Source organism: Ictidomys tridecemlineatus, chromosome 6 (genome assembly GCF_052094955.1).
Source record: "Ictidomys tridecemlineatus isolate mIctTri1 chromosome 6, mIctTri1.hap1, whole genome shotgun sequence".
NCBI lineage: Eukaryota > Metazoa > Chordata > Mammalia > Rodentia > Sciuridae > Ictidomys > Ictidomys tridecemlineatus.
This window is the reverse complement of record NC_135482.1, coordinates 73,019,883-73,042,886: the sequence shown is the minus strand read 5'-3', so window position 1 is coordinate 73,042,886 and position 23,004 is coordinate 73,019,883. Positions and strand designations below refer to the sequence as shown.

Here is a 23,004-nt window from a genome sequence, read left to right as displayed (position 1 = left end):
CCATTGTTATTTATATGATGCCAAAAAAACAGAGATAGACTCTGTGTGTGTGTGTGTGTGGGGGGGGTGTATGAGAGGTAGACCTGCATCAGCTACAGGAGAACACAGATGGGGAGACTATTAGATATTTGTTCTGTATCTACTATAGTGTTGGAATATTTGGGGAAAGTAGGAAAAGTTTGGGAAGCATTCATTTTTCAAAGGATAAGTAGCACAGCAATGAAAAAGGAGAAATCTGTAAACAGAATCACAATTCTAATATCAAGAGCCAAGGACTTAGATGGTAAGTCATAAATGGTCTACATGATTGTTACATTTTATTCATAATATTTTTTAAAAGTTCCTATGTTATCTCAGTTAGATGAGTTCACTTACTTACCTGGAGAGAGAAACTGCTGTCTATGAAATTCATAATGTAGATACATCTATTCTAATTCATATAAAGGATACTTTTATGATTTTCCTAAGCTGATATTTCCCCCCAATAAATAATCAGACACACCTGCGACATCATCAGGAGCTACCCCTGAAGCTAGAGATGGCAGCACCCCTGAAGGAGCAGCCACTGGAACCACTGTTTCAGGTGAGGTTTACCAGGTTGGATGTGATACATCAGGACCACCCTATCTGTGTTCTTCTATAGTAGAGGCAGGTCTACAATATTGGGCAGTGACTGGGATTATATAGTGGGTCTAAGGAAAGGTGAAGGGATCACTTGTTTCATTTTTTGGAAAACGCCCAAATACTCACATAGAGAGCAGGAATGACATGCACCCCCCACCTAAGCACTGGTTCCTGTTTACAGGGACCACAGGGGTGTCTGCAGGCTCCACCACTGCCAGCTCTGGAGACTCTGCTAGACCTTCCTCCACCTCTGCTAGCAGTAAATCAGGTATGTACAAGGGAGAATTCCATGAGTGTGCAGGTATAAAACGGTGAGTGAATGCATGTCTCAATTTCTATACTCTAGAGTGTAGTGAAGAACAGAAAGAACTAGTTAGAGATCTGAGAGAGTGAGCCCAACTTTTGACCAACAGTTCAGCAAGTAGGAGCGTGCTGAGTGAAGTAGATGATCTTTCTAAAATCTTATGAAGTTGTCAGGTTTTCTGTGGGTCACAATAGTGTCAGAACTCTGTTCCTGGAACTTCTAAAGCAGTGAGTGTGGAATGGGCCCATAGTTTGCTAAGGTGGCTATAAATTTTAACCAACTTCCAAAAAAATTGGATTGTTTCTTCAGAGTGTCATTGAATGCATGCATGTATTTTAAAGCCTCAGTTTATTGCCATAGGCAGCCTGGGGCAGATACACTAGGTTCAAATAAGTGAACCATAAAGAAGTTGGTAATAAGCAGTCTTATTTGCAAGCAAAATGAATGCACTTCACTAAATGATTCCAAGTCTTACATGATATTATGATTGCTTTTAGGAAATATTAAAACAAAACTGGTTTGATGTCCCAGCTTGACCAGTTTAGGGGACACATTGGGTACTCAATTCAGAGCAGATTATTCTGGCTACAAACAAGGATCGATTTCAAGCAATGCTGCACAACACAATATTTTTCCAAATCAATAATCGGACTCAAAGGGTAGTTTTTCTTACATAATTAAATGTAATAGCCTTTTATAAAGTTACTTTTATAAAACATACCATGTTATAACTATATGTCCCCACTATTTGGTAGTTGGTAGTTCCTATGCAGTTATTTTTAGCCAGGTTTAATTGTTCTTTAAATCCTTCATCACTGAGAACAAGAAAGTCAGCAGATAAAACAGCAGGAACCAATATGGAATTACAAGAGACACAGCTTACAAACAGGCATATCAAAGATATGAGGCAGATCCTAGTCTACCCAGGCAGTCCTGGGTTCCCCTTCACAATACCTTCACTCTGAGTAGAGCCTTATCTACAGGGGCCAAGTACAGGAATATCACAGGCCAGTGGGATGATTTGGAAAATATTCAATATTTAATATTTGTAGTTCAGTAAAAAGTTAATGATATATTTTTTATGGAATATTAAATTTGTTTATATATTGTTTGTGATCAAGTCAAACTTAAACCCCTTGAAGTTACATGCCATTATTCCTGTCAGATAGAAAATACAAATGGCCTCAAGCTGGCAAGGCAGAGGTAGAGTACAGACTACTGAGCCTCATGGGCACTAGCTGGCTCCAGTTCTGTGACCTGCATTGGCAGCTCCCATCCAACAAAACCCAAGGAGAACATGCCTCTGTTTGTTCATTGTTGGCTCAGTATTATCATAGTTAAATCCAGGAATGAAAAGTTTTGATGATATTAAACAAAAAATTTTGATTAAAAACAAGCCAGACTAAATTTGCAATGATCTTCATGTCATCAGTTAGAAATTATAGGGACGTCTGCAGTGTCTTCTCCTTGTATTCCTTTAGCCTGTGTTTTATTCAGGTGTTGCACCCTTTGCCCCAGTCCCTGCAGTCCTCTGCCTAGGTCACCTCTTTCCTCTATAACAAAGGTGCTCTGCTCAAAGTGAGGTTTCTGGATCAACAGCACAGGAATGCTGTGGGATCTTGTTAGATGGCCACATTTCTGGGTCCACCAGCCTAGCATCAAAAGTGTTGGAGTGGAGCCCAACACACTTCTTAACAAGATTTTAGGGAATCAGTGATTCAGTTGGAGAAGTTCCTTTCCACGAGTGACACTTTTTCCCGACTTCCCTCCTAGGTTGCACTCCATCAACGTCAAATGTGAAAGACGTTCTCATAGATTGGTTTTCAACCTTTTGTGCAGTATTTAAAGTACTTACATATTTCTGATGTTTTTAAGATAAATCACACATTTTTGCTATTAAGAAGGCTTTTTCTCATCTAAAGCTAGGATGTCTTTCCATGTGTTTATTAACAAATCCATGGACCTATTTGGGTTCATTCTAGAGTTTTTTGATTAGCTGATGCTTTGATTTATAATTTATGACAAAGAGTCATTTGAATAAACTTCATTTAACATTAAAACTACAGAGCTCAATAATTAGTTTATATGTAGGAGGAAAATAACCTGGGTAATTTTCTTTGGATCAATAAAGTTATTAAAATTTTAGAGTGATGAGCATTTAGTTTATATTCACAAAAATCTAATTCAGAATTAGATGCTAACAATGATATCTAAATAGGTGAACTCTTGTTATCAGACAGTAAGTTCCATAGATCTAGAACACGTTATTGAAAGTTTGGTGCCCAAGTGTGTGCTCCCAGTCTGAATGAAACAAAACAAACATTTGTCAATATAGCACTTTAACACTATCATGTTTTAACTGCTAAATAAAGATGTACAGATTATATGACCATCAGTATTTAAGTTTTACCTCTGGCTTTATTTCATGTTTTTTTATGACTCCATTGTAGTTATACTCAATATTGGGTAATTTTAAAAGAAAGCCTCTACCATAGATGGGAAACCATACAGTTGATTTGACAAAATAAGTTAGAGGTAGGTCTTTTTCTGTATTAGAGTATAAGGAAGTTTATGACATTAAAAGATTTGATTGATGCATAGGCAATTTGAAATGGTGTTTTCCATCAGTAGAAACAGAAGGCCCAAGTGCAACAACCCCCAGTGTGGAGAAGGGCAGCACACCCAGGGAACCCAGCACTGGAGCTACCAGCCAAGAGAACTCAGGTAAGTTAGGAGGTACACTAAGTGAATATTATTGGGTACAAATATGAAAGCATCTAGGCATGAAAATGTATATGAAGATTGAAGTTTGTCTTAATCTCCCAATCTCCTCCTTCTGAGGAACTAGCATAAGTTGCAAGCCCTGCTACTGTGTTTATCAGGTACAACAGGAGAGTCCTTGAGATCAACCTCAGGAGCAGGCAGTGCAAGTACACCTGCACCTTCAGGCACTGGGGCCACCAGCACTGGAAGCCCAGCAGGTAAGACAGAGCCTCCTTAGGGACTGTGGTGGGGTCTAATGCAAGTTTTGTCCAGATCCCTGAGTGTGAAAAGGAGCACAAGGAACGAAACAATGGAGAATATGGAAGGAACTGATGACTAGAATAAAACCATGGAATGTGCTGGCAGGAGCTTTTCTTCTTTCCTCTCTGTACACTAAGCACTATTTTTTTCTCCCCTTAGCAACAAGAGGATCAACTGACACAGCCACCACTGTCTCTGCTGGTGACAACACATCTGGAAGGACAGGTACTGATGGAGCTTAAGGAGCATGAAATCCAGACAGTAGACATATGAGCCCTGGGCTCAAATTTAGTCAGAGACAGGGTTTCCGGGGAGTTTGATAATTGTTATTTATATGAGGCCAAGTATACAGATGATCAGAAGTAGACTGTTTGATACTTGTTCCTACTGTGGTGTTAGAAATTTGTGGAAAGTAGGACAAGTTTGGGAAGCATCCATTTTCAAAGGGTAAGCAGCGGAGCAATTAAGAAGGAAAAATTTGCAAACCGGATCAAAATATAATTGTAATAACAAGAGACAAGTACTTAAATGGTAAATCATACATGTTCTATATGATTGTGACATTTTATTCATAGTGAATGTTTTAATAAAGTTCCTATGTTATCAGAGTTAGATGAGTTCCCTTATTTACCTGGAGAGAGAAATTAAGATGTCTATGAAATTCACAATGTAGATACATCCATTCTAGTTCATATTAAGAAGGACACTTTTTATAATTTTCCTAAGCTGACATTTTCCCCCAATAAATAATCAGACACACCTGCGACATCATCAGGAGCTACCCCTGAAGCTAGAGATGGCAGCACCCCTGAAGGAGCAGCCACTGGAACCAGTGTTTCAGGTGAGGTTTACCAGGTTGGATGTGATACATCAGGACCTCCCTATCTGTGTTCTCCTATAGTAGAGGCAGGTCTACAATATTGGGCAGTGACTGGGATTATATAGTAGGACTAAGGAAAGATGAAGGGATCACTTGTTTCATTTTTTGGGAAAAACCCAAATACTCATATGGAGAGCAGGAATGACATGCACCCCCCACCTAAGCACTGGTTCTTGTTTCCAGGGACCACAGGAGTGTCTGCAGGCTCCACCATTGCCAGCTCTGGAGACTCTGCTAGACCTTCCTCCACCTCTGCTAGCAGTAAATCAGGTATGTACAAGGGAGAATTCCATGAGTGTGCAGGTATAAAACGGTGAGTGAATGCATGTCTCAATTTCTATACTCTAGAGTGTAGTGAAGATCAGAAATAACCAGTCAGAGATCTGAGAGAGTGAGGCCAACTTTTGACCAACAGTTCAGCAAGTATGAGTGTGCTGACTGACTTAGATGTTCTTTATGTAATCTTATGAAGTTGTCAGGTTTTCTGTGGGCCACAGTAGTGTCAGAACTCTGTTCCTGGAACTTCTAAAGCAGTGAGTGTGGAATGGGCCCATAGTTTGCTAAGGTGGCTATAAATTTTAACCAACTTCCAAAAAAATTGGATTGTTTCTTCAGAGTGTCATTGAATGCATGCATGTATTTTAAAGCCTCAGTTTATTGCCATAGGCAGCCTGGGGCAGATACACTAGGTTCAAATAAGTGAACCATAAAGAAGTTGGTAATAAGCAGTCTTATTTGCAAGCAAAATGAATGCACTTCACTAAATGATTCCAAGTCTTACATGATATTATGATTGCTTTTAGGAAATATTAAAACAAAACTGGTTTGATGTCCCAGCTTGACCAGTTTAGGGGACACATTGGGTACTCAATTCAGAGCAGATTATTCTGGCTACAAACAAGGATCGATTTCAAGCAATGCTGCACAACACAATATTTTTCCAAATCAATAATCGGACTCAAAGGGTAGTTTTTCTTACATAATTAAATGTAATAGCCTTTTATAAAGTTACTTTTATAAAACATACCATGTTATAACTATATGTCCCCACTATTTGGTAGTTGGTAGTTCCTATGCAGTTATTTTTAGCCAGGTTTAATTGTTCTTTAAATCCTTCATCACTGAGAACAAGAAAGTCAGCAGATAAAACAGCAGGAACCAATATGGAATTACAAGAGACACAGCTTACAAACAGTCATATCAAAGATATGAGGCAGATCCTATAGTCTACCCAGGCAGTCCTGGGTTCCCCTTCACAATACCTTCACTCTGAATAGAGCCTTATCTACAGGAGCCAAGTACAGGAATATCACAGGCCAGTGGGATGATTTGGGAGATATTCAATATTTAATGTTTGTAGTTCAGTAAAAAGTTAATAATATATTTTTGTGGAATATTAAATTTGTTTATATATTTGTGATTAAGTCAAACTTAAACCCCTTAAAGTTACATGCCATTATTCCTGTCAGATAGAAAATACAAATGGCCTCAAGCTGGCAAGGCAGAGGTAGAGTACAGACTACTGAGCCTCATGGGCACTAGCTGGCTCCAGTTCTGTGACCTGCATTGGCAGCTCCCATCCAACAAAACCCAAGGAGAACATGCCTCTGTTTGTTCATTGTTGGCTCAGTATTATCATAGTTAAATCCAGGAATGAAAAGTTTTGATGATAGTAAACATAGAAAATTTTGATTTAAAAACAAGCCAGACTAAATTTGCAATGATCATCATGTCATCAGTTAAAAATTATAGGGACGTCTGCAGTGTCTTCTCCTTGTATTCCTTTAGCCTGTGTTTTATTCAGGTGTTGCACCCTTTGCCCCAGTCCCTGCAGTCCTCTGCCTAGGTCACCTCTTTCCTCTATAACAAAGGTGCTCTGCTCAAAGTGAGGTTTCTGGATCAACAGCACAGGAATGCTGTGGGATCTTGTTAGATGGCCACATTTCTGGGTCCACCAGCCTAGCATCAAAAGTGTTGGAGTGGAGCCCAACACACTTCTTAACAAGATTTTAGGGAATCAGTGATTCAGTTGGAGAAGTTCCTTTCCACGAGTGACACTTTTTCCCGACTTCCCTCCTAGGTTGCACTCCATCAACGTCAAATGTGAAAGACGTTCTCATAGATTGGTTTACAACCTTTTGTGCAGTATTTAAAGTACTTACATATTTCTGATGTTTTTAAGATAAATCACACATTTTTGCAATTAAGAAGCCTTTTTCTCATCTAAAGTTAGGATGTCTTTCCATGTGTTTATTAACAAATCCATGGACCTATTTGGGTTTATTCTAGAGTTTTTTGTTTAACTGATGATTTGATTTATAATTTGTGACAAAGAGTCATTTGAATAAACTGTATTTAACATTAAAACTACAGAGCTCAACAATGCAGTTTATATATAGGAGGAAAATAACCTGGGTGATTCTCTTTGGATCAGTAAACTTATTAAAATTTTAGAGTGATGAGCATTTAGTTTATATTCATAAAAATCTAATTCAGAATTAGATGCTAACAATGATATCTAAATAGGTGAACTCTTGTTATCAGACAGTAAGTTCCATAAATCTAGAACACATTATTGAAAGTTTGGTGCCCATGTGTGTGCTCCCAGTCTGAATGAAACAAACATTTGTAAATATAGCATTTTAACACTATCATCTTTTAACTGCTAAATAAAGATGTACAGATTATATGACCATCAGTATTTAAGTTTTACCTCTGGCTTTATTTCATGTTTTTTAATGACTCCATTGTAGTTATACTTAATATTGGGTAATTTTAAAAGAAAGCCTCTACCATAGATGGGAACAATACAGTTGATTTGACAAAATAAGTTAGAGGTAGGTCTTTTTCTGTATTAGAGTATAAGGAAGTTTATGACATTAAAAGATTTGATTGATGCATAGGCAATTTGAAATGGTGTTTTCCATCAGTAGGAACAGGAGGCCCAAGTGCAACAACCCCCAGTGTGGAGAAGGGCAGCACACCCAGGGAACCCAGCACTGGAGCTACCAGCCAAGAGAACTCAGGTAAGTTAGGAGGTACACTAAGTGAATATTATTGGGCTCAAATATGCAAGAATCTAGGCATGAAAATGTATATGAAGATTGAAGTTTGTTCTAATCTCCCAATCTCCTCCTTCTGAGGAACTAGCATAAGTTGCAAGCACTGCTACTGTGTTTATCAGGTACAACAGGAGAGTCCTTGAGATCAACCTCAGGAGCAGGCAGTGCAAGTACACCTGCACCTTCAGGCACTGGGGCCACCAGCACTGGAAGCCCAGCAGGTAAGACAGAGCCTCCTTAGGGACTGTGGTGGGGTCTAATCCAAGTTTTGTCAAGATTCCTGAGAGTGAAAATAAGCACAGGGATTGAAACAATGGAGAATATGGAAGGAACTGATGACTAGAATAAAACCATGGAATGTGCTGGCAGGAGCTTTTCTTCCTCTCTATACACTAAGCACTATTTTTTCTCCCATTAGCAACAAGAGGATCAACTGACACAGCCACCACTGTCTCTGCTGGTGACAACACACCTGGAAGGACAGGTACTGATGGAGCTTAAGGAGCATGAAATCCAGACAGTAGACATGAGAGCCCTGGGCTCAAATTGAGTCAGAGATGAGGTTTCCTGGGAGTCTGACCATTGTTATTTATATGAGGCCAATTATACAGAGGTTCTGAAGTTGACTGTTTGATACTTGTTCCTACTGGTGTTAGAAACCTAGTGGAAAGTAGCAAAGTTTGGGAAGCATCCATTTTCAAAGGGAAAGCAGTGGAGCAACTAAGAAGGAAAAATTGGCAAACTGGATCATAATATAATTGTAGTAACGAGACAAGGACTTAGATGGTAAATCATAAATGGTCTATGTGATTGTTACATTTTATTCATAATGAATGTTTTAATAAAGTTCCTATGTTATCAGAGTTAGATGAGTTCCCTTATTTACCTGTGGAGAGAAATTAAGATGTCTATGAAATTCACAATGTAGATACATCCATTCTAGTTCATATAAAGGACAATTTTTTTGATTTTCCTAAGTTGACATTGTCCCTCAATAAATAATCAGGCACGCCTGTGACATCATCGGGAACTACCCCTGAAGCTAGAGATGGCAGCACCCCTGAAGGAGCAGCCACTGGAACCACTGTTTCAGGTGAGGTTTACCAGGTTGGATGTGATGCATCAGGAGCTCCCCATCTGTGTTCTCCTGTAGCAGAGGCAGGTCTACAATGTTGGGCACTGACTGGGATTATATAGCTGGAGTAAGGAAAGGTGAAGGGATCACTTGTTTCATTTTTTTTGGGAAACACCCAAATATTCACATAGAGAGCAGGAACGACATGCACCCCCCCCAATTAAGGCACTGCCTCTTGTTTCCAGGGACCACAGGAGTGTCTTCAGCCTCCACCACTGCCAGCTCTGGAGACTCTGCTAGACCTTCCTCCACCTCTGCTAGCAGTAAATCAGGTATGTACAAGGGAGAATTCCATGAGTGTGCAGGTATAAAATGGTGAGTGAACAGAAAGAACTAGTCAGAGACTTGAGAGACTGAGCCCAACTTATGATCAATATTTTATCTAGTAGAAGTGTGCTGATTGAATTAGATCTTCTTGCTGTAATCTTATGAAGTTGTCAGATTTTCTGTGAGCCCCAATAGTGTTAGAACCCTTTTCCTGGAACTTATGAGGCTGTGACTATGTTATGGAGACATGGTTTGCTAAGCTGGCTATAAATTTTAACCAACTACCAAAAAATTTGGATTGTTGAGAGAATCATTGAATGCGTGCATGTATTTTGAAGCCTCATTTTATTGCAATAGGCAGCCTGGGGCAGATACACTAGGTTCAAATATGGGAACCATAAAGAAGCTGATATTAAGCAATGTTATTGTACAAGCAAAATGAATTTACTTCACTAAAGGATTCTAAATCGTACATGATATTATGATCGCCCCTTGGAAATATTACAACCAACTGGTTGGAAGTCCCAGCTTCAGCAGTTTTGGGGACACATTGGGTACTCAATACAGAGCAGATTATACTGGCTACAAACAAGGATCTGATTTCAAGCAATGCTGCATAACACAATATTTTTCCAAATTAATAATAAGACTCAAGTGGTAGTTCTTACGTAATTAAAATGTAATAGCCTTTTATAAAGTTACTTTTGTAAAACATACCATGTTAGAACTATATGCCCCCACTACCTGGTAGTTGGTAGCTCCTATGCAGTTATTTTTAGCCAGGTTTTAAATTTTTATTTATCCTTCATCACTGAGAACTAGAAGGTCAGCAGATACAACAGCAGGAATCAACAATGAAATTACAAGAGACACAGCTTACAAACAAGCGGATCAAAGATATGAGGCACATCCTATACTGTACACAGGCAGTCCTGGGTTCCCCTCCACAATACCTCCACTCTGAGTAGAGCCTTAGCTACAGGGGCCAAGTCTAGGAGTCACACAGGCCAGTGGGATGACTTTGGGAAATATTCAGTATTTAATATTTGTAGTTAAGTAAAAAGTTAATGATATATTTTAATGGCATATTAACTATTTTTAATGTTGTTTGTGCTTAAATCCCTTGAAATTACATGTCATTATTTCTATCAGATGGGAAAATATGAATGGCCAAGCTGGCAAGGCAGGGGTAGAGTACAGCCTGCTGAGTCTCATGGGCACTAGCTGGCCCTAGTTCTGGGACCTGCATTGGGAGCTCCTATCCAACAAAAGCCAAGGAGAACATGCCTGTGTTTGTTCATTGTTGGCTCGGTATCATCACAGTTATATACAAGAATGAAATGTTTTACGATATTAAACGTAGATAATTTTCATTAAAAATAAGCAAAACTAAATTTGCAATGGTCCTTATGTCATCAGTTAAAAACTACAGGGACCTCTGAAGTGTCTTCTCCTGAATTCCCTCAGCCTGTATTTTATTCAGGTGTTGTACCCTTTGCCCCAGTCCCTTCAGTCCTCTGCCTTGGTTACCTCCTTCCTCTAACACCATGGTGCTCTACTCAAAGTGGGGTTTCTGGATCAACAGCACAGGAATCCTGTTGGATTCTGTTAGATGGCCACATTTCTGGATCCATCAGCCTAGCATCAAAAGTGTTGGAGTGGAGCCCAGTGGACTTCTTAACAAGGTTTATAGGGAATCAGTGATCCAGTTGGAAAAGTACCTTTGCACGATTCACACTTTTTCCCAGCATCCCTCAGAGGTTGCACTCTATGAACGTCATATGTGAATGACTTTCTCATAGATGAGTTTTCAGTCTTTTGTGCAGTATTTAAAGTACTTTAAATATTTCTGATTTTTTTAAAGTTAAATTACACATTTTTGCTATGAAGAGGGTTTTTCTCATGTACAGATAAGTATGTTTCCATGTTTTTATTAACAAATCCTTGGGTCTATTTTGGTTTTATTCTACATTTTTTTATTAGATGATGCTTTGATTTAAAATTTATGACAGTCATTTGAATAAACTTTATTTAACATTAAAAGTACAAGGTTTAATAATGTAGTTTATAGATAGGGGGAAATAAACTGGGTAATTCTCATTGGATCAGTAAATTCATTAAAATCTTAGAGTGACTAGCATTATATTACATTCACAATAATCTGATTTAGAGTTACATACTAACAATGATATCTCAATAGGTGATAACTTGTTATTATCATATAGTAATTCCATAGATCTGGAACAGGTAATTGAAAGTTTGGTTCCCAGTGTGTGCTCAAAGACTGAATGAAAGAAAGCAAACACTTGTAAATATACCATTTTAACACTATCATCTTTTAATTGCTAAATAAAAATGTGAAGATTATATAATCCTCACTAATTAAGTTTTTCCTCTGGCTTTATTTCAATTTTTTCATTTTAAATAATTGCATTGTAGTTATACTTAATATTGAGTAATAGTAAAAGAAAGCCTCTACTATAGATGGGAAACTGAATACTCAGTTGATTTGTCAAATTACCTGATTACCAGAATCAATTAACAGTGTAAAGTAGTTTATGATGTTAAAAGATTTGATTGATGTGCAAGGCAATTTTGAATGCTATTTTCCATCAGTAGGAACAGGAGGCCCAAGTGCAACAACCCCCAGTGGGGAGGAGGGTAGCACACCCAGGGAACCCAGCACTGGAGCTACCAGCCAAGAGAACTCAGGTAAGTTAGGAGGTACACAAAGTGAATATTATTGGGTACAAATATGAAAGCATCTAGGCAAGAAAATGTATATGAAGATTGAAGTTTGTCTTAATCTCCCAATCTCCTCCTTCCGAGGAACTAGCATAAGTTGCAAGCCCTGCTACTGTGTTTATCAGGTACAACAGGAGAGTCCTTGAGATCAACCTCAGGAGCAGGCAGTGCAAGTACACCTGCACCTTCAGGCACTGGGGCCACCAGCACTGGAAGTCCAGCAAGTAAGACAGAGCCTCCTTAGGGACTGTGGTGAGGTCTAATGCAATTTTGTCAAGATCCCTGAGTATGAAAATGCGAATGAGGAATGAAATAATGGAGAATATGGAAGGAACTGATGACTAGAATAAAACCACGGGATACACTGACATGTGTTTTTCTTTCTTCCTCTCTGTACACTAAACACTATTTTTTCTCCCATTAGCAACAAGAGGAGCAACTGACACAGCCACCACTGTCTCTGCTGGTGAAAACACACCTGGAAGGACAGGTACTGATGGAGCTTAAGCAGCATGAAATCCAGGCAGTAGACATGAGAGCCCTGTGCTCAAATTTAGTCATAGTACGTGCGAATATGACCATTGTTATTTATATGATGCCAAGTATGCAGGGGATCAGGAATGCTAGATACTTGTTATTTAACTACTCTGGTGTTAGAAACTTTGTGGCAACTAGGAAAAGTTTGGGAAGAATCCATTTGCAAAGGTTAAGCAGCACAGGAATGAAGAAGAGGGAAATTTGCAAACCAGATAATAATATAATTATAATTACAAGACACAAGGACTTAGACATAAATCATAAATTGTCTATATGATTGTTACATTTTATTAATAATTAATATTTTAATAAAGTTCCTATGTTATCAGAGCTAGATTAGTTCCCTTATTTACCTGGAGAGAGAAATTAAGCTATCTGTGAAATTCACAATGTAGATACATCCATTCCGGTTCCTAAAAAGAAGGACATTTTTTGATTTTTCTCAAGCTGATATTTTCCCCCAATAAATAATCAGGCACACCTGCGGCATCATCGGGAGCTACCCCTGGAGGAGCAGCCACTGGAACCATTGTTTCAGGTGAGGTGTGAGGTATTGGATACGATATATGAGAAGCTCCCCATCTGTGTTCTTCTGTAGCAGCTGCAGGTCTAAAATATTGGGCACTAACTGGGATTATATAGCAGGTCTAAGGAAAGGTGAAGGGATCACTTGTTTCATTTTTTGGGGGGAAACACCCAAATACTCACATGGAGAGCAGGAATGACACACATCCCCCACCTAAGCACTGATGCTTGTTTCTAGGGACCACAGGAGTGTCTGCAGGCTCCACCACTTCCAGCTCTGGAGACTCTGCTAGACCTTCCTCCACCTCTGCTAGCAGTAAACCAGGTATGTACGCGGAAAAATTCATGAGTTTGAAGGAATAAAATGGTGAGTGAATGCATGTCTCAATTTGTGTACTGTAGAGTGTGGTGAAGAACAGAAAGAACTAGTCAGAGACTTGAGAGAATGAGCCCAACTTTGGACCAACAGTTTAGCAAGTAGGAGCGTGCTGAGTGAAGTAGATGATCTTTCTAAAATCTTATGAAGTTGTCAGGTTTTCTGTGGGCCACAAGAGTGTCAGAACTCTTTTCCTGCAACTTCTGAAGCAGTGAGTCTGGAATGGGCCCATGGTTTTCTAAGCTGGCTATAAATTTTAGCCAACTATTGAAAAATTCGTATTACTTATGTGAGAATCATTGAATGTGTGCATGTATTTTCAAGCCTCAGTAGATGCAAGAGGCAGCCTGGGTCAGATACACTAGGTTCAAATATGTGAACCATAAAGAAGTTGGTGATAAGCAGTCTTATTTTGCAAGCAAAATGTATGTACTTCACTAAAGGAGTGTAAGTCTTACATGATATTATGATCAATTCTTGGAAATATTGAAAACAACAGGTTGAAAGTTCCAGCTTGACCAATTTTGGGGACACCCTTGGTACTAGTTCAAAGCAAATCCTACTGGCTATAAACAAGGATCTGATTTCAAGTAATGCTGCTCAACACAATATTTTTCCAAATCAGTCTTATGTAATTAAAATGTAATAGCCTTTTATCAAGCTACTTTTATAAAACATACCATGTTATAATTATATACCCCAACTACTTGGTAGTTGGTAGCTCCCATGCAGTTATTTTTAGCCAAGATTTATTTTTTTTTTTATCCTTCATCACTGAGAACTAGAAGGTCAGCAGATACAACAGCAGGAACCATCAATGGAATTACAAGAGACACAGTTTGCAAACAGGTGGATCAAAGATATGAGGTAGATCCTATAATGTACACAGGCAGACTGGTGTTTCCTCCACAATACCTCCACTCTGAGTAGAGCCTTAGCTACAGGGGCCATGTCTAGGAGTAACACAAACCAGTGGGATGACTTTGGGAAATATTTAGTATTTAATATTTATAATTAAGTAAAAAGTTAATGAAATATTTTTATGGCATATTAATTTTTTAATGTCATTTGTGATTAAGTCACACTTAAACCACTTGAAATTACATGTCATTATTTCTATCAGATGAGAAAATACAAATGGCCTCAAGCTGGCAAGACAGGGGTAGAGTTCAGACTGCTGAGCCTCATGGGCACTAGCTGGCCCCACTTCTGGGACCTGGGTTGGGAGCTCCTAGACAACAAAGACAAAGAGAATGTGTTTGTTTATTGTTGGCTCAGTATTATCACAGTAAGATACAGGAATGAAATGATTTGACAATATGAAACATAGATAATTTTTATTAAAACCAAGCAAGATTAAATTTGCAATGGTCCTCATGTCATCAGTTAAAAATCCATAGAAACCTCTGAATGTCTTCTCCTTGCATTACCTTAGCCTGTACTTTATTCAGGTGTTCTACCCTTTGCCCCAGTCTCTGCAGTCCTCTTCCTAGATCTCCTCTTTCATCTAACACATGGTGCTCTGCTCAAAGTTTGGTTTCTTGATAAGCAGTGCTGGTATCCTGTAGGATCCTATTAGATGGCTGCATATCTGGGTCCACCAGCGTAGAATCAACAGTGTTGGTGTGGAGCCCAGCAGACTTCTTAACAAGGATTTTAAGGAATCAGTGATTCAGTTGGAGAAGTACCTTTCCCCAATTCACACTTTCTCCCAACTTTCCTCCCAGGTTGCACTCCATCAATGTCATATGTGAATGCCTTTCTCATTGATCAGTTTTCAGCCACTTTCTGCAGTATTTAAAATACTTAAATATTTCTGATTTTTTTAAAAGATAAATCACACATTTTTGCTATCAAGAGGGTTTTTTTATGTAGAATGGGTGTCTTTTGATGGCTTTTATTAACAAAAGCATGGGCTTATTTTAGTTTTATTCTACAGTTTTTTCATTAGATGATGCTTTGATTAGTAATACATGACAGTCATTTGAATAAACTTTATTTAACATTAAAACTACAGGGTGCAATGATGTAGTTTATACTTAGGGGGAAATAAACTGGTAATAGGTATTGGATCAGTAAACTTATTAAAATTTTAGAGTGAGCATATAGTTGTTATTCACAAAACTCTGATTCAGAATTACATGTTAACAATGATATCTCAATAGGTGATCTCTTGTTGTAAGCCCCATAGATCTAGAACAGATTATTAAAATTTTGGCTGCCAATTGTGTGCTTGCAGGTGGAAAGAAACAAACAAACATTTGTAAATCTAGCATTTTAACACTATTATTTTAAACCGATAAATAAAGATGTAGAGATTATATGATCTTCACTATTTATATGTCATCTGTGGCTTTTCATGTTTTTTTTTGGTTTATGACTGTATTATAGTTAGACTTAATATTGGGTAATTGTAAAAGAAAGCCTCTATCATAGATGGGAAAGCATACAAATAGTTGGTTTGCCAAATAAGTTACATTTTGTACTTTTCTTGCATCAGAGTGTAAGGAAATTTAAGATGTTAAAAGATTTGATTGATGCACAAGGCAATTTGAAATGCTATTTTCCATCAGTAGGGACAGAAGGCCCAAGTGCAACCACACCCAGTGGGAAGGAGGGCAACACACCCAGGGAACCCAGCACTGAAAATACCAGTCCAGGCAACTCAGGTAAGTTAGGATGTGCACTTACTGAATATTATTGGGTAGAAATATGGAAGCATGTAGGCATGGAAATGTACATGGAGATTGAAATTTGTCTTAATCTCTCAATCTCCTGCTTCTGAGGATCTAGCATAAATTGCAAGCATTGCTACTGTGTTTATCAGGTACAACAGGAGAGTCCTTGAGATCAACCTCAGGAGCAAGTACACCTGCACCTTCAGGCACTGGGGCCACCAGCACTGGAAGCCCAGCAAGTAAGACAGAGCCTCCTTAGGGACTGTGGTGGGGTCTAATCCAAGTTTTGTCAAGATTCCTGAGAGTGAAAATAAGCTCAGGGATTGAAACAATGGAGAATATGGAAGGAACTGATGACTAGAATAAAACCATGGAATGTTCTGGTAGGAGCTTTTCTTCCTCTCTGTACACTAAGCACTATTGTTTCTCCCATTAGCAACAAGAGGAGCAACTGACACAGCCACCACTGTCTCTGCTGGTGACAACACATCTGGAAGGACAGGTACTGATGGAGCTTAAGCAGCATGAAATCCAGGCAGTAGACATCTGAGCCCTGGGCTCAAATTGAGTCAGAGATGAGGTTTCCTGGGAGTCTGACCATTGTTATTTATATGAGGCCAAGTATACAGAGGTTCTGAAGTAGACTGTTTGATACTTGTTCCTACTGGTGTTAGAAACCTAGTGGAAAGTAGCAAAGTTGGGAAGCATCCAGTTTCAAAGGGAAAGCAGTGGAGCAACTAAGAAGGAAAAATTGGCAAACTGGATCATAATATAATTGTAATAATGAGACAAGGACTTAGATGGTAAATCATAAATGGTCTATGTGATTGTTACATTTTATTCATAATGAATGTTTTAATAAAGTTCCTATGTTATCAGAGTTAGATGAGTTCCCTTATTTACCTGGAGAGAGAAATTAAGATGTCTATGAAATTCACAATGTAGATACATTCATTCTAGTTCATATAAAGGACAATTTTTTTGATTTTCCTAAGCTGACATTGTCCCTCAATAAAAAATCAGGCACGCCTGTGACATCATCGGGAACTACCCCTGAAGCTAGAGATGGCAGCACCCCTGAAGGAGCAGCCACTGGAACCAGTGTTTCAGGTGAGGTTTACCAGGTTGGATGTGATACATTAGGACCTCCCTATCTGTGTTCTCCTGTAGCAGCTGAAGGTCTACAATATTGGGCACTGACTGGGATTATATAGTAGGACTAAGGAAAGATGAAGGGATCACTGGTTTCATTTTTTGGGAAAAACCCAAATACTCATATGGAGAGCAGGAATGACATGCACCCCCCACCTAAGCACTGGTGCTCGTTTCCAGGGACCACAGGAGTGTCTGCAGGCTCCACTACTACCAGCTCTGGAGACTCTGCCAGACCTTCCTCCACCTCTGCTAGCAGTAAACCAGGTATGTACGCGGAAAAATTCATGAGTTTGAAGGAATAAAATGGTGAGTGAATGCATGTCTCAATTTGTGTACTGTAGAGTGTGGTGAAGAACAGAAAGAACTAGTCAGAGACTTGAGAGAGTGAGCCCAACTTTTGACCAACAGTTTAGCAAGTAGGAGTGTGCTGAGTGAAGTAGATGATCTTTCTAAAATCTTATGAAGTTGTCAGGTTTTCTGTGGGCCACAATAGTGTCAGAACTCTTTTCCTGCAACTTCTGAAGCAGTGAGTCTGGAATGGGCCCATGGTTTTCTAAGCTGGCTATAAATTTTAGCCAACTATTGAAAAATTCGTATTACTTATGTGAGAATCATTGAATGTGTGCATGTATTTTCAAGCCTCAGTTGATGCAGGAGGCAGCATGGGTCAGATACACTAGGTTCAAATATGTGAACCATAAAGAAGTTGGTAATAAGCATTCTTATTTGCAAGCAAAATGAATGTACTTCAATAAAGATTCTAAGTCTTATACGATATTATGATCTCTTTTTGGAAATACTGAAACCTAATTGTTAGAAGTCCCTGCTTGACCAATTTTGGGGACACATTGGGTATTTAGTTCAGAGAAGATTACACTGGCTACAAACAAGGATCTGATATCAAAGTATGCTGCTCATCACAATATTTTTCCAAATCAATCTTTTATAATTAATTTGTAATAGCCTTTTATTAAGTCATTTTTGTAAAACATAGTATGTTATAACTATGTCCCTACTAGCATGTAGTTGGTAGCTCCCATGCAGTTATTTTTAGCCAGGTTTTAAAATATTTTTTTTTTATCCTTCATCACTGAGAACAAGAAGGTCAGCAGATACAACAGCAGGAACCATCAATGGAATTACAAGAGATAGTTTTTAAACAGGTGGATCAAAGACATGAGGCACATCCTAAAATGTACACAGGCAGTCCTGGGTTCCCATTCACAATACCTCCACTCTGAGTATAGCCTTAGCTACAGGGGCCAAGTCTAGGAGTTACACAGGCCAGTGAAATGACTTTGGGACATAATCAGTATTTAATATTTGTAGTTCAGTAAAAAGTTAATGATATATTTTATGGCATATTAACTATTTTAATATGTCATTTGTGATTTAGTCACACTTAAATCCCTGAAGTTACATGTCATTATTCTATCAGATGGGAAAATATGAATGGCCTCGAGCTGGCAAGAGACGAGTAGAGTACAGACTGCTGAGCCTCATGGGCACTAGCTGGCCCCACTTCTGGGACCTGGGTTGGGAGCTCCTATCCAACAAATCCAAAGAGAATGTGTTTTTCATTGTTGGCTCAGTATTATCACAGTTAGATCCAAGAATGAAATGTTTTTGACAATATGAAACATAGATGATTTTGATTAAAACCAAGCAAGACTAAATTTGCAATGGTCCTCATGTCATCAGTTAAGTTATAGGGACCTCTGAATGTCTTCTCCTTGCATTACCTTAGCCTGTCCTTTATTCAGGTGTTCTACCCTTTGCCCCAGTCCCTGCAGTCCTCTGCCTAGTTCTCCTCTTTCATCTAACACATGGTGCTCTGCTCAAAGTTTGGTTTCTTGATAAGCAGTGCTGGTATCTTGTAGGATCCTATTAGATGGCTGCATTTCTGATTCTATCAGGGTAGAATCAATAGCGTTGGTGTGGAGCCCAGCAGACTTCTTAACAAGGTTTTTAGGGAATCGGTGATCCAGTTGGAGAAGTACCTTTTTACAATTCACACTTTTTCCCAACTTTCCTCCCAGGTTGCACTCCATCAATGTCATATGTGAATGCCTTTATTATTGATAAGTTTTCAGCCAGTTTCTGCAGTATTTAAAATACGTAAATACTTCTGATTTTTTAAAGATAAATCACACATTTTTGCTATTAAGAGGGTTTTTCTCATGTACAATGTGTTTGTTAACAAATGCATGGGCTTATTTTAGTTTTATTTTACAGGTTTTTGATTGAGTGATGCTTTGATTTGTAATATATGACAAAGAGTCATTAGAATAAACTTTATTTAACATTAAAACAACAGGGTGCAATGAAGTAGTTTATACATAGGGGAAAATAAACTGCGTAATACTTATTGGATCAGTAAACTTATTTAAATTTAGAATGAGCATTTAGTTTCTATTCACAAAAATAAGATTCAGAATATTACATGCTAACAATGATATCTCAATAGGTGATCTCTTGTTGCTAGCAGACAGTAAGCCCCTTAGATCTGGAACAGGTTATTGAAAGCTTGGTTTCCAATTGTGTGCTCGAAGACTGAATGAAACAAACATTTGTAAATATAGCATTTTAACATTATCATCGTTTAACTGCTAAGTAAAGATGTACAGATTATATGACCTTCGCTATATTTTATCTGTGGCTTTTTTCATGTTTATTGTTTATGACTATATTGTAGTTATACATAATATTGGGTAACTGTCAAAGAAAGCCTCTACCATAGATGGGAAACCATACAGTTGATTTGCCAAATAAGTAGAGTTTGGTTTTTTCCAGCATTAGTTAGACTGAAAGGAAGTTTATAATATTAAAAGATTTGATTGATGCATAAGGCAACATGAAATGGTGTTTTCCATCAGTAGGAACAGGAGGCCCAAGTGCAACAACCCCCAGTGTGGAGAAGGGCAGCACACCCAGGGAACCCAGCACTGGAGCTACCAGCCAAGAGAACTCAGGTAAGTTAGGAGGTACACAAAGTGAATATTATTGGGTACAAATATGAAAGCATCTAGGCAAGAAAATGTATATGAAGATTGAAGTTTGTCTTAATCTCCCAATCTCCTCCTTCCGAGGAACTAGCATAAGTTGCAAGCCCTGCTACTGTGTTTATCAGGTACAACAGGAGAGTCCTTGAGATCAACCTCAGGAGCAGGCAGTGCAAGTACACCTGCACCTTCAGGCACTGGGGCCACCAGCACTGGAAGCCCAGCAGGTAAGACAGAGCCTCCTTAGGGACTGTGGTGGGGTCTAATGCAAGTTTTGTCCAGATCCCTGAGTGAAAATGAGCACGAGGAATGAAACAATGGAGAATATGGAAGGAAATGATGACTAGAATAAAACCATGGAATGTGCGGGCATGAGCTTTTCTTCCTTCCTCTCTGTACACTAAGCATTATTTTTTTCTCCCATTAGCAACAAGAGGAGCAACTGACACAGCCACCACTGTCTCTGCTGGTGACAACACATCTGGAAGGACAGGTACTGATGGAGCTTAAGGAGCATGAAATCCAGGCAGTAGACATGTGAGCCCTGTGCTCAAATTTAGTCAGAGGTGGGGTTTCCTAGGAGTCTGACCATTGTTATTTATATGATGCCAAATATACAGATGATCAGAAGTAGATTGCTAGGTATTTGTTATGTACTTACTGTGGTGTTATAAACTTTGTTGAATCTAGGCAAAGTTTGGGAAGCATTCATTTTCAAAGGATAAGCAGCACAGCAATGAAGAAGTGGAAATATGCAAACTGGATCATAATATAATTGTGAGAACAAGAGATAAGGACTTAGATTGTAAATCATAAATGGTCTATATGATTGTTACATTTTATTAATATAGAAACTTTATTAAAATATTCATTATTATCTCAGATAAGTTACTTATTTACCTGGAGAGAGAAATTAAAATGTTTGTGAAATTCACAATGTAGTTACATCCATTCTAGTTCATATAAAGAAAGACACTTTTTTTGATTTTCCTAAGCTGACATTGTCCCCCAATAAATAATCAGGCACACCTGCGACATCATCGGGAACTACCCCTGAAGCTAGAGATGGCAGCACCCCTGAAGGAGCAGCCCCTGGAACCAGTGTTTCAGGTGAGGTTTACCAGGTTGGATGTGATACATTAGGACCTCCCTATCTGTGTTCTCCTGTAGCAGAGACAGGTCTACAATATTGGGCACTGACTGGGATTATATAGTAGGACTAAGGAAAGATGAAGGGATCACTGGTTTCATTTTTTGGGAAAAACCCAAATACTCATATGGAGAGCAGGAATGACATGCACCCCCCACCTAAGCACTGGTGCTCGTTTCCAGGGACCACAGGAGTGTCTGCAGGCTCCACTACTGCCAGCTCTGGAGACTCTGCTAGACCTTCCTCCACCTCTGCTAGCAGTAAACCAGGTATGTACAAGGGAGAATTCATGAGTTTGAAAGAATAAAATGGTGAGTGCATGTCTCAATTTGTGTACTGTAGAGTGTGGTGAAGAACAGAAAGCACTACTCAGAGACTTGAGAGAGTGAGCCCAACTTTCAGCCAACAGTTTAGCAAGTAGGAGTGTGCCGAGTGAAGTAGATGTTCTTTCTATAAACTTATGAAGTTGTCAGATTTTCTGTGAGCCACAATAGTATCGGAACTCTTTTCCTGCAACTTCTGAAGCAGTGAGTCTGGAATGGGCCCTTAGTTTTCTAAGCTGGCTATAAATTTTAACCAACTACCAAAAGTTTTAGATTGTTGTGAGAATCATTGAATGTGTGCATGTATTTTCAAGCCTCAGTCGATTTCAATAGCCAACCTGGGTCAGATACACTAGGTTCAAATATGTGAACCATAAAGAAGTTGGTAATAAGCATTCTTACTTGCAAGCAAAATGAATGTACTTCAATAAAGATACTAAGTCTTATACGATATTATGATCTCTTTTTGGAAATACTGAAACCAAAATGTTAGAAGTTCCTGCTTGACCAATTTTGGGGACATGTTGGGTATTTAGTTCAGAGCAGATTACACTGGTTACAAACAAGGATCTGATATCAAAGTATGCTGCTCATCACAATATTTTTCCAAATCAATCTTTTGTAATTAAAATGTAATAGCCTTTTATCAAGTCACTTTTGTAGAACATAGCATGTTAGAATTATATGTCCCTACTAGCATGTAGTTGGTAGCTCCCTTGCAGTTATTTTTAGCCAGGTTTTAAAATATTTTTTTTTATCCTTCATCACTGAGAACAACAAGGTCAGCAGATAGAATATCGGGAACCAACAATGGAATTTTAAGAGACACAGCTTACAAACAGGTGGATCAAAGACATGAGGCACGTCCTAAACTGTACACAGGGTGTCCTGGGTTCCCCTCCACAATACCTCCACTCTGAGTAGAGCCTTAGCTACAGGGGCCAAGTCTAGGAGTCACACAGGCCAGTGGGATGACTTTGGGAAATATTCAGTATTTAATATTTGTAGTTCAGTAAAGAGTTAATGATATATTTTTATGGCATATTAAATATTTTTAATATGTAATTTGTGATTAAGTCACACTTAAATCCCTGAAGTTACATGTCATTATTTCTATCAGATGGGAAAATATGAATGGCCTAGAGCTGGCAAGACAGGGGTAGAGTACAGACTGCTGAGTCTTATGGGCACTAGCTGGCCCCAGTTCTGGGACTTGT

The 23,004-nt window shown here is 38.7% G+C and overlaps 1 protein-coding gene across 2 annotated transcripts in view; it reads left to right on the top strand.

Annotated features, from left to right (window-relative positions):
• The window catches only part of LOC101958024 (uncharacterized), a 127,362-nt gene that overhangs the window by 14,857 nt on the left and 89,501 nt on the right, over window positions 1-23,004 (top strand). For both annotated transcript variants that reach the window (XM_078014884.1, XM_078014883.1), the window contains exons 18-44: window positions 497-583; window positions 806-892; window positions 3,557-3,652; window positions 3,811-3,909; window positions 4,112-4,177; window positions 4,707-4,793; window positions 5,016-5,102; window positions 7,763-7,858; window positions 8,017-8,115; window positions 8,313-8,378; window positions 8,901-8,987; window positions 9,215-9,301; window positions 11,913-12,008; window positions 12,167-12,265; window positions 12,466-12,531; window positions 13,054-13,116; window positions 13,342-13,428; window positions 16,053-16,148; window positions 16,307-16,396; window positions 16,594-16,659; window positions 17,181-17,267; window positions 17,490-17,576; window positions 20,189-20,284; window positions 20,443-20,541; window positions 20,742-20,807; window positions 21,338-21,424; window positions 21,647-21,733. In XM_078014884.1, the coding sequence (XP_077871010.1) occupies window positions 497-583; window positions 806-892; window positions 3,557-3,652; window positions 3,811-3,909; window positions 4,112-4,177; window positions 4,707-4,793; window positions 5,016-5,102; window positions 7,763-7,858; window positions 8,017-8,115; window positions 8,313-8,378; window positions 8,901-8,987; window positions 9,215-9,301; window positions 11,913-12,008; window positions 12,167-12,265; window positions 12,466-12,531; window positions 13,054-13,116; window positions 13,342-13,428; window positions 16,053-16,148; window positions 16,307-16,396; window positions 16,594-16,659; window positions 17,181-17,267; window positions 17,490-17,576; window positions 20,189-20,284; window positions 20,443-20,541; window positions 20,742-20,807; window positions 21,338-21,424; window positions 21,647-21,733 (2,316 nt within the window). The remainder of the gene's footprint in view (window positions 1-496; window positions 584-805; window positions 893-3,556; window positions 3,653-3,810; window positions 3,910-4,111; window positions 4,178-4,706; window positions 4,794-5,015; window positions 5,103-7,762; window positions 7,859-8,016; window positions 8,116-8,312; window positions 8,379-8,900; window positions 8,988-9,214; window positions 9,302-11,912; window positions 12,009-12,166; window positions 12,266-12,465; window positions 12,532-13,053; window positions 13,117-13,341; window positions 13,429-16,052; window positions 16,149-16,306; window positions 16,397-16,593; window positions 16,660-17,180; window positions 17,268-17,489; window positions 17,577-20,188; window positions 20,285-20,442; window positions 20,542-20,741; window positions 20,808-21,337; window positions 21,425-21,646; window positions 21,734-23,004) is intronic.